Source organism: Eptesicus fuscus, chromosome 10 (genome assembly GCF_027574615.1).
Source record: "Eptesicus fuscus isolate TK198812 chromosome 10, DD_ASM_mEF_20220401, whole genome shotgun sequence".
NCBI classification, from domain to species: Eukaryota; Metazoa; Chordata; class Mammalia; order Chiroptera; family Vespertilionidae; genus Eptesicus; species Eptesicus fuscus.
This window is the reverse complement of record NC_072482.1, coordinates 73,961,888-73,974,087: the sequence shown is the minus strand read 5'-3', so window position 1 is coordinate 73,974,087 and position 12,200 is coordinate 73,961,888. Positions and strand designations below refer to the sequence as shown.

Below are 12,200 nucleotides of genomic sequence, written 5' to 3'. Positions count from 1 at the left end.
GTGTATTCAGATCCCTTAGATGCTCATAACCTGCCTGACAGCCTTAGGAGCGTTTGTGTCATACATTCATTAAGTGATAACTTCAGGAGACCAGATGCCAAGATTGACCATAGATCTGCCCAAGTTTCATCCAGTAGAAATTTGGATTAGAAAGACTGCTTTCCCAAAGCCCATCCATATTTATTTATTTATTTATTATTTATTATTTAGTTTTTATTTTTGGTGCGGGTTCTGTCAAAAGCAATTACTGTCCTAATCAAATAATGTGAAGTATGAAATCAGGGGCAGTGCCATTTATGACTGTAATCAGAGGTACAGCATTCCTGGTTATTTACTAATTAACCCTAACTTCCCTATCAACATTCTTGAGATAAACATTCTAAGTCGGATTAAAATGATCATTTATTACTTGTCTACACTCTTATTATTAATATACTGCTATCCCTGAGTTGACAACCCATTGACATTAGACAGGGAAAAAAAGGCAAAGTAAAAAAGCTGTGACTGGATGGGAAGGAACTCTGGTGAAATTATCTGAGAAAAGAAGAACAAAACTCAAATATAATTTAATTGACATATGTTTGAAGGTCAAAATCCTTTGTCCATTATCTTACTGTTGTTTCTAATATATTATGATACATCTTTTATAACTTTGAACTTAGCTACAAAATCCAATATAAATGAACTGAATGACAGAATTTATTAGCTCAAAATTTTCATCATGAGCTATCTGAGTCAATCACACAATCCTTTGAGAATCTTCCATAATTTTATAGAATCCCTGGAAGTCCTGTAGGGAATGTGACTCTAATGACATCAATAATTTGTATCACCTTCCAAAAGAGAAACCCTGAATCTCCCTAAACACAGAAGACTATTTGTGTGGTAAACATTCCTTAAATTTCTCTTGAGTTTTGTCAGCATACTATAGGACTATTGCTTTTATAATAACATATATGAAGAACAAGCAGTTTTAAGACACAACTATTTGATAGATTACCTTTGTATATTTGTTCCTCTAAGAATAAGAATTGAAGACCTGTTTGACTTAACAATTATAAAGAGAGGTATTACCTGATAATTTGGCAATGTCTTAACTAATTTGCAGTACACCTGCTGCATTCGTCTCTACTTATATTCAAGTGCACAGACTTACTATGCATTTAACGTTAAAAAGTAATTGTTAGACACTAACTATGTGTTCTTGGTACTAAGCTATAGAAATAAAATAATGACAGTCCTTTTTCTTATGGAGCTTATATTCCAGTGGGGGCAGGCAGACATATATGGAATGTGTACATGCTTAGATGTTGACACTGTTGAAAACTAGAGAGTGCTAGTGTGAAGTCTGAGTGAGGAAAGGCCTCACTGAAAAGATGGCATTTAAACCACACCTGAAGGAGGAGAGGGAATGAACTATGCAGGTGGAAGCATTCCAGCTGGGGCACAGCAATGTAAGTTCCAGAAGGTTGATCTTTTCACTTCAATATTCCTGGTCCTGGCTCCATAGTAACCACACATTAAATACACTAAATATTTATTGAACGAGTAAGTAAACTACAATAGCATGAAATTGCTAAAAAAAAAAAAAATAGGAGTGGTGATGGTTAGTTTTCCTTTAAGCTACGTAGAATAAAATATTATACTGTTACACAAATTCTACATGCTCTGATCCTCGTAAATGTTTTTGAAGAAAAATTGGTAACCAGGATCTATTCCTAGTTCATACAGACAGAATTATGTACTCAGTGGACTCCAAGGCTGACAAATGATCAATGCCATGAAATTTTCTCAAAAAGTTGTCAAAAACCACTTGCATTTTGCCCTCTTGCTGTGTCAAATGGAGCGAGCACTCGGCACTTCTGCATCGCACTTGAGTGGGGAAGTTGTCTAACCTTTCCTTCACATGAGGGTTGCATACATGCCCAGCTCTGAAATCTCAGGAAGTCCACTGCCAGCATGGAGGGCATAGGGATGGTTTTCACTTAACACCGTCACCATTTGTTGAGGACTTTTAACATGACAATGTCACTACTTGCTGAGGAATTTTAACAGGGATTTTGGTGGCCCTGTAAAAATTAAAAACATGCTTAAACAGCTGATATGGCAGAAAGAAAAGAGAGGGTCTATTAACTACTCCATTTTTCTAGATTCTTTTGGTTCCTTCCTTAAGCTAAAAATAAAATAAGTGACATTCTATTAAATAAATCACATTATTTGATAAGCCCACACAATAAAAAGTACAACCACTGTGTTAATTTGCTACTAAACGTGATAATACATAGTGAAGTATTTAGAACACTGCTTAATAAACATTTATATTACTGTTTATGAATAATGTTAAGGTAATATTAATATTACTACTTAATTAAGAACTAGGGTAAAATTAACAAAAATCAAGGAAATCAGTAAATATTTATTACACATCTGTTTATACTTAGCACCGTGCCACATACTAGCATACGAAGAATTGGAAAGCAATGGTCATACCCTTTAAAAGCTTAAAATATAAACAGCCACGGAGGTCTATAAAATTCAACTAGAAAAAGTTCAGTAGAGTATAAAAAGGTGAAAGATAATGAGGACTAAGAAGGTGTAAAAAAGAAAGACTGGTACTAACTGTGATAGAGCTGGACTGATAAAGTACATCAATCAGATAGATTTGGTGACTGAGATATAAATGCATTAAGGCCTGGACTAGGATGATAGCAGAGGCAGCAAATTTAAAGTCATGGATCTGAGATTTATGTTGAAGACAGAGGAAGCTGGTCTTATGAATCAATAGATTAAGGATAACGGAAGTGTGGCAACTTGCACTTACATACTGGGCTAGAGAGAGCTGCAGCCTGAGCTAGAGGACGAGGCTGAGTCCAGATTGACCACTGGTAGCTACAAGTAGCTCAACAGGCCAGTGTGGAGACTGGTCAGTACACAGCATTGAGCCACCAAGGAAGAGAGAACGTTTTATTCTTCAAAAATCCCCAATGCTAACACAGGTAGAAAGATACCAGTTCCTCTAGCAGCACCAGAAGTATCAAAAATAGCTAAAAGGAATAATTTTTGGGGCCCCCCAAAATACTGGTGCAATTGATAGGAACAGAGAAAAGACCCAAAGGAGTAAATTTTGGAGTGAAAGATGATGAACAATTTAGTTGTATAGAAGGTGAGTTTCAGTTAATAGGAATACATCGACTGCTTTATGAGTAGCTGGAGATGATGAAACCATGAGAACAAATAAGATTTTCCCCCCTAGGGAAAAAATAAAGATTAGAAGAGAGATGGCAAAAAAGATGCAGAAGTCAAGAGGGAGAAGTTTGAAGAAATGGCCTGAATAGAATCAGATGGAATAGAATGGTTGTGAGATTCCTTCATGTATAAAGCTTTTAAGGCAGAAAATTAATGCTTTCAGAGTCCAAATGTTCAACCAAAGAGAGAGAACAATCCCAAACATGAAGATTTATGCCTGATTTTATGTGATAAATGGAAAGATAATGTAGAAAGAGCTGGCCACATGACATAATCCTACCATAAAAGCATTGAAGCATGACTCAGAGGTTTAACCCACAGAAAGTAATTAATAGGGCCTCCCATTTGCAATCAGTACAAACATGATATGTCACCAAAAAAACAAACAAAACAAAAAGACCTTTATTCTCTCTACCTTGATTTTTTAAAAACCGTGGATTAAAAAGAATCTTTCAATGTTAATTTCAACCTACATCCAACAGTGAATAATCAGTTTCACTGGCCAATCACTTTAAATTTTGCTTTGTTGGAATTTCTGGAATGGATCCCCCCCCCGCCCCCCCCCTTTTTTTTTTTTTAACTTGGAAAGCTTAAAATTTGAAAACTTTGTAATACTGATGTTACCAACTATTTTTTTATTTCAAGAAAGCACAGTCCAAAGATCTGCTATTCAGTGACAGGCAGTCTCTCACCCCCTTTAAAAAAAAAAAAGAATTCGCCGAAACCGGTTTGGCTCAGTGGATAGAGCGTCAGCCTGCGGACTGAAGGGTCCCAGGTTCGATTCCGGTCAAGGGCACATACCTTGGTTGTGGGCACATCTCCAGTGGGAGGTGTGCAGTAGGCAGCTGATTGATGTTTCTCTCTCATCAATGTTTCTAACTCTCTATCCCTTTCAATTCCTCTCTGTAAAAAATCAATAAAATATATTAAAAAAAAAAAGAATTCAACTGCTCCTATAGCTTCTGCAAAGCATAGTTTATGGGTAGTTCATGAGGTGTGCCCTTTGATTTTCTTTTAGTGCTAAAGATTTTTTAGAAATCAGCCTATGTATTCAAAGGCACAGCTTAAATTAGATGCTAGACTTTTTACATGGCTCTTTACGAATGCATGTAGTGCAATTGCAGAACGTTTACTTGTATATTTATGAAGATTCCAGGGAGCCTCTCAAGACTTAGTTTCTATTCTGATGGCTTAAATGGAAAAGAATATGCAAAAAGACACTTATAAAATTTAAAAATACAATGCAACTAAGGCAAATAAAAAATTAGAATTTATCTATTTCATTAACATTATGATGGTTAACAACAACAAAAGAGATGAGATCAGAATTAAGGAAAACTATATTTAACTTGGCAGGGTTAAGAAGAAAGAGAAACACTCGAGAGTATACAGTATATTGGTTCACCAAACAAGTAAAATTGCGATATTAGGGTAATACAATCATCTGAAAATTACTTTGACCCATTTAATAAACTGAGGAGCATGTTGGATCTGTTACCAAATGCCTTCTTCGCACCTGTCTTTGCATCACTGCCCCCCAGTCCCTGCCTCTTCTGTCTCCCTGGATGACCTGCTTCACCCTCTAGTTGGAAGCTCAGATGGCACCTGACATCCCCGGGCTGGGTTAGGTGCTTCTGTGGTTCTCAACACCCCTTTGCACACCCCTTCAATACCAGCCTGTATTATAATTGCTTTGTGTTCATCTGCTTCCTCACTGGACTGCAGCTAGCCCATGAGGGCTGGGTCTCCACCTTAACTCACCTTTTTAACACGATACCTGACAAATAAAAGTTCTGAATACATAAATTAATGAGTCATGTTCTGCACCATTGATATGAATTGAAATATGGGACTACATCTTAAGAAAAAAAGCTAGCCATTTAACAAACAAAGGTAGGCAACCTGGAGGGAGCATTTGCAGGCTCAAAGCCATGAGTCTTATAACTGTATAGTATAAGAAGTGAAATCATTTTTGTTTATCCAGCATATTCATGCTTCCTACAAAATAATTAATAATGCATGGCTTTGAAAGACAAAGAAACCAAAGGGAAAGGTATGACTTAATGTGTAAAAGTTAACTCACGATGGGATTTAAGTCATAAAGGAGTAGGCTGATGCTGTTGAGCTACTTCCACTCAAGCAGACATGAATCCATGTTGCAATTCTAAGGAGACATTTAATAGTGTAGGACCGGGTCCCACTGGAATGGGGTGGAAAGTGGAGATGAAGGATACAAGTGCTAAATACTCGGATGGATCCAAAACCAGAGTGCAAATACCAGCCACCCAGGGCAGTCGTCAGTTTGTTCTTTTTCTCGTCTGGAGTCTCTTCCTGATTCAGTAACTCTGCCTTTTCCCTCTTTCTCAGTTCTGGTCCACCTGTCAAACCAAACTTGACCAGGGGCAGTGGGCACAGTCCACAGACAGCCCTACTCTCCAGGAACCTACCAACCTGCAGAAACCCACAAGGGACAGGGGACAAGACTGGGCCAAAACTCTAGGCACGGAGAATAGGAGAGTTGTTCACTTCCAGCAAGTCGTTGAAATTTGTGTCGAAAAAACGTTGGCAGCAAAAGGAACGACTTCATATGATCATTACGGCAAGGCAGAGAAAGAGGCCTGTGTTCAGAGAGCGTAAATAATGCCAAGAGACTTTGAAAACCATATTCTAGGGAATTTCACAGAAATTTGAGTTCTTGAATAAGAATTTTAAAAAAGATGGGATACAGGGGCTAGGTTTCCCAATTGAAACATGAACTCTTACAAAATAGAAAGATTTTGGCAACCTAAGTCAGCCCTAGTCTAAAAATACCCAGACACTTCAGAAACACAGACATACTGACCAGGCAATTCATCTTCTCAACATACATAAAGAGAGGATCCTGTTTTAGCAACTTTGCAAAATGGACTGCAAAGTACAGGAAGAGTTGGCACCAGCATCCTCGCTCAATGTTCTGGAAGACAATGACCATGATTGCTGAGTGTTCTGATCTCGGCTTCCTGGTAAGCTAGTCCTGGGACCCAGCTCTCTAGGTGATTATCTGGCAAAATACTGCAGTTGCTAACCTTTCATAAGGGCCTCAGATAACAAAAGAAAAACCAGAACCCTTAGCACTAGATCTTGTGCTCTTCCTGGCAGCAAAGTGGCAGCATCTGTCTATAAATTCAACAGCAGCATTATTTTAACATGGAAAGCAGCAAGTGCCCCCTAGCAGTGTCTAGGCTCATAACTGTCCCCATAAAAAAGAACCATATGCTTACTGTCCTGGCATTTTTTAAGTTGTAAAATGTAAGCTGAGCCATCACGGCTCTCATATATACATATCCCCCAGTGTCACATTAAACTGTGATTTCAATATTAGAAGACGTGCAAATGACTTTAATCCTGGGCCTGACTTGATGGTCGCTTAAAACTTGGTCTTATGTTTATATCACATACTAAATTCTGTTTCACAATTAATTTGCAAAACTCATAAAGGCATGCTAGAGAGTATGGTTATTATAGTGATGTCCATTTGCTTAATGTTAAGTGTCCATTACTCTTGAGGGGAGAAAGTACCATTTCAACAACAGTGTTCCTGAAAGACCAAGCGAGGGACAGAAATATAGTACCTAGCTGCTTTTCCCGTTCCTCACGCCGCTCCCGGGCCAGTCGCTGCCGGTCATCAACCCGCAGCACAGGTGGAGGGTCTGAAAATGAGATAAAAAACATGGGAGGAAGAACATATTTTAAAAAATAAACTAATTATATACGCAGATAAGTATCTTTTTATCCAGTAAACTTGATAAATAATATAATGCTACATCTTACAATTTGTACATACGACTATACTTTCAGTGATAGACTTTGCTAGAATTTTTTGAGAATTTCCTAGCTTCTTTCTTCTATTTAATCCCAACCAAGATGGCTGCGGCCACTGAGATAGCAGGAGGGAGGCTTGGGTTTCCCCGGCGATGGAGGAAGCCAAGCTTTCTGCGCACCCTGGCCGGCCTAGGCCTCCGCTTAAAATTATAGAAGATAAATAAATACCAACAGAAATGGCTGCCACCACAGAGCAAGCAGGAGGCTTGGCTTCGCTCTAGGCTACAAAGTTTCAATTGTAGAAGATAAATAAATCCCAGATACCAGGGCCTCCGCTTGGGTAGCCAGGGGGTGTGGCCAGCCTGCAAACCACCACAGGCCCCTCGCCCAGGCTGCCCCATGCCCCAAGGGAACCCCCACCCTGATCTGGGACACCCCCTTCAGGGCAAACCAGCAGGCCCCCACCCATGCACCAGGCCTCTATCCTATCTAATAAAAGAGTAATATGCAAATTGACCATCACTCTAACACACAAGATGGCTGCCCCCATGTGGTCAAAGATCCTGCCCCCATGTGGACAGAAGATGGCCACCACAAGATGGCCAGCAGGGGAGGGCAGTTGGGAGGGACCAGGCCTGCAAGGGAGGGCAGTTGTGGGCGATCAGGCCAGCAGGGGAGGGCAGTTAGGGGTGACCAGGCCGGCAGAGGAGGGAACTTGGGGGCAACCGGGCCTGCAGGGAAGGGAAGTTGGGGGGGGGGATCCAGGCCTGCAGGGGAGGGCAGTTAGGGGTGACCAGGCCTGCAGGGGAGGGCAGTTAGGGGCAATCAGGCTGGCAGGGGAGCAGTTAGGCATCAATCAGGCTGGCAGGGGAGTGGTTAGGGGGTGATCTGGCTGGTAGGCAGAAGCGGTTAGGGGCAATCAGGAAGGCAGGCAGGTGAGCAGTTGGGAGCCAGCAGTCCTGGATTGTGAGAGGGCAGTCGGACATCCCTCAAGGGGTCCCAGATTGGAGAGGGTACAGGCTGGGCTGAGGGACACCCCCTGCCCCCGCCCCCCTGTGCACGAATTTTGTGCACCGGGCCTCTAGTATGAAAATAATTTAACATTATGACCATCCCACATTGTTTCCCAATAGAGCTAACATTGTCAGAATAAAATTAAGTTACTGATTCTCAGAAGGAAAAGTTTTAAGAGAAAATAGAACTTTGGTATAAGTAACTTGCAGCTGTACTCTGCATTCAATCTCTAATCTATGATGATTAAAAAGTATGGTGACCACCCAAACTGGGGCACTTTTAAGAGTGAAAGGGAGTGCTAGTAATATTCTGTCTTCGATGACATGCATACACCTGGACTGTCTTGCATAAACTGGAACTGAAGAACGGTTCTCGAAGATCAAGCAAGCCAACCCACATCTGCAAGACTTCTATCTGAACAACTACTATTTATACAATAAATAATTTATCTTAGGGCTTTGCATTTTACACAGCAATTTCACATATACTATTTTACTCTTCACACAAATCCTATGAATTAGCCAAGCATTTATTCATTCAATGAAGAGTTATTCTACCTATTTTCCAAAGAGAAAACTGAGGAAAATATATATGACTAAGGGAGATGGCACAGTTAAGTGTCCAAGCTAGGACACTTAAAAACCAGATCTCTAACTCAATTCTGTGCGAATGGCCTGATGAAGCAGTGAGAGAGGAGCTGCAAGATTCCAAGTCAGGCATTCCTCTGTGAGGAAAAATTATTTAGAAACAATTAAGTTTCAGTGACTCTTTTAAAGACCTGTGGTGGAGGGTTGGAAAAGAATAGGGATTAACAGGAATGTTTAATGAACTTGAATTTCTGCTTTTCTCAGGTACATATAGTTCATGAAGAAAATGCAATTTTCTCTTCTAATTAAGTCAAACTCTTAATCATTTGGAAGCAACTGATGGAGTTATAAAGAACCATCTCCCACTTCTGTGGACAGTTCTGTGACTTTGCAAATTGTCTCTTTTGGTCTGGGTTCAAGCATTCACTGCTGAGAGCACTGGCCTTTCTAGATAATCCGAGACACCATGTGCCCATACTTATAAAAACACCACAAGAGCTTTCCATTCATGCTTCAAAGATAAAAGATGAACAACCTGAATGTGAACAGATGCTTTCTAAATCAAAGAGATGCTCTAGAGTTTTCTAATGGGTTTCAATTTTCACAAAGAAGGGAAGGAAACGAACATTTACTCGGTTAAAAGGACCCCCTAAAAAATCCTTTATTTGATAAGGATGCCGTTGTCTGGTTAGGGCAATATTTAAAACTAGAGGCCCGGTGCACAAAATTCATGCACCCGCTGGGGCGGGGGGGGGTGTCCCTCAGTCCGGCCTGTGCCCTCTCACAATCCTGGATCCCTCGAGGGATGCCCGACTGCCATGGAGGCAAGAGAGGCTCCCGCCACCACTGCTGCGCTTGCCAGCTAGGAGCCCAGCTTCTGGTTGAGCAGTGCTCCCCCTATGGAAGCGCACTGACCACCAGGGGACAGCTCCTGCATTGAGCATCTGCCCCCTGGTGGTCAGTTCACATCATAGCAACCGGTTGTTCCACTATTCAGTTGATTTGCATATTAGGGTTTTATTATATAGGATATCCCCAAATTGAGCAAGTATTTTTTTTTCTTTTCAAGTTCTAGAGAATGAAAATTAACAACCTACTCTACACAGACATTCCCATGACTCATATCCGATAAAATGAAAGGGTTTTACTCAAGCCTTGTCTTCCAACATGGAACTTCTTATATTATCGTTTGAAGATATGCAGGAAAATAACATGATGGTTTTAAAAATAACAGCCTTTTTTGTACCTTTGCTTATCTCTATATACAAGAAAGCAGACATAAGAATGCTTAAAATATACAATTAACCTGAAATGAAATGTCTCCTCATTTAACCTGACGTTAACATCTTAAATGAAATGGCTCTATAAAGAGATGGCCAATTGGGATGGAGGGTTTATGGCCTCTGTGCTTTCTTTGCACTCTATGCAGATGTGTCTTGTCACACTGGATTCTGTGTTAGAAGTATCTATTCACATATTAGTTTACTCCACCACAATGCCAACTAGAGAGTCGGGATTGTGTCTTTTAATAATACTAGAGGCCCGGTGCATGAAATTTGTGCATGGGGGGGCCCTCAGCCTGGTCTTGCACCCTCTCCAATCCGGGACTCCTCAGGGGATGTTTGACTGCCAGTTTAGGCCCGAACTCACAGGGATGGGGCCTAAACCGATAGTCAGACATCCCTCTCACAATCCGGGACCGCTGGCTCCTAACTGCTCACCTGCCTGCCGGCCTGATCACCCCTAACTGCCCTCCCCTGCTGGCCTGGTCACCCCTAACCGCTTGTGCCTCGGCCCCTGCCACTGTGGCTTTGTGCAGAAGGACGTCCAGTCTAATTAGCATATTACCCTTTTATTAGTATAGATACCCTTAGTACCTACACAATGCTAACACCAGATGAATAAATGAGTCCTCAGGATATAGAAGTATAAATTGCACAGTCAAGAATGGAAGAAATTTTCATTGAAAATTTCAGAATGGTATAAAAATTGATTAGAATTGATTAAATGGCAGAAAAAATCGTAAGTGATTACTGATAGGGAGAACAAGAGAAAATAGTATAAACCATTTAGTTATATTCAATTCTCAAGGCAAAACAAGTGGGTTTTCATACTAAAGAACTTTTACTTCCACAAGGATGCTCACTTGAATATAAGGAACAAAGCCCTCCAGAATAAGCCCGGTGAGGATAGGGGTCTCATTGTTTTGTTCATACACTATCTCTCACAGTCCCAGGCACAGAACAATACATATAATTATAACTAGATGGTGGGTGGATAGATGGATGGATAAATGAATGAATGGAAAGGCAAAACAACTAAATGGGGAAATCTCAGCTTGCTAATTGAAACTCCACTGAAGGCTACTAATGCAATATTTGTAGTAGTACTACTTCCTCTTTCTTCTAAGTGACCAGCCGATTTAGGTCTTATTTAAAAGTGTCTTATGTAAGACCTTTTCCATATGGGATAAAGCTCCACAAAGGTAGATATAATGGTGAATGTTTCCTATGAGGCTAGATGCAATTATTTCTATCTTTATTATTATTATTTTAATTTATTTATGTTTATTGATATTATTTCACTGATTCCCTGTTCTTGAGTAACTTTGGCCTTGGAAGCAGCATGAAGTAGACTTCCAAGACTCTCGTATTCGATTTGCCTTTACTCTCGTAGAGTATTCGATTTGCCTTTAAAATTCCAAGAACACAACCAAGTAGGTCACCACTTTGATCATCTCTCGTCATCATACTGTCCATTAGTCTCTCCCAAGGACCACACATGGTTGTTGGATACCTGGAAGCAAATGCATTGTCTATCCAACTGTTTGTATTATGTTTACACACCGCTTCTTTGGATCACCGAATGGAACAGACTATGAATCATAGGTTATTAAATGAAATTACTGTGTAGCTGTACAATCATTGTAAAGACTGGTGAACAAAAACACAATTCTATACCAGCTTTGTTATGTGTAAAGATGTTCTTAAGTGGTTTTTGAAAAAGTCACAAAAGTGATATGCAATAATGCTGGGCATACTGAAATGTGTCATATCTATCACTTCAAACAGGATAGTAAAATTACTTCTTATACACCGCTTGATAGTAAACAGTGCATCCACATACACAATCTCATTGACTGTTGAAATGATTCTGAGAGGTAAATAGGGAATGCCTTTGAATCTCCATTTTAAAAAGAGAAAATCAAGGCTTTGAGAGGTTCTTCAACAAACTCGTACAAGTCAGTACGAGTGTGTGTGTTTTGGTGGCAGAACTGGAACCATGCTCCCCTAAATCCTAGCATGTCTTCAAGGTTTTTGGGATAACCTCCGTTTCCCCGGCAAATGCACTGCATCATACCTGGCTTATTTCCTGAGTGGTTGCTATTTTGTCCTGGAATAGCAGAGGGCGGCCGGTTGGAGGCAGCAGTTTTCTTCTCGTGTACTTTGTAGCTGTCAGGCGCTACACAGATGAGACAAAAGAGAAAACACATATTTAGTTGCTTAAAATTTATTCAAACTTTCACCTACTTAATATTTTCCTGTTAACCTT

General features: G+C 40.2%; 1 protein-coding gene across 2 annotated transcripts in view; it reads right to left on the bottom strand.

Annotated features, from left to right (window-relative positions):
• MAP7 (microtubule associated protein 7) overlaps positions 1–12,200 on the bottom strand; it is a 139,679-nt gene that overhangs the window by 43,854 nt on the left and 83,625 nt on the right. For both annotated transcript variants that reach the window (XM_054722679.1, XM_054722678.1), the window contains exons 2-3: positions 12,009–12,110; positions 6,858–6,935 (exon numbers count right to left, since the gene is read on the bottom strand). In XM_054722679.1, coding sequence (XP_054578654.1) covers positions 6,858–6,935; positions 12,009–12,110 — 180 coding nt within the window. The remainder of the gene's footprint in view (positions 1–6,857; positions 6,936–12,008; positions 12,111–12,200) is intronic.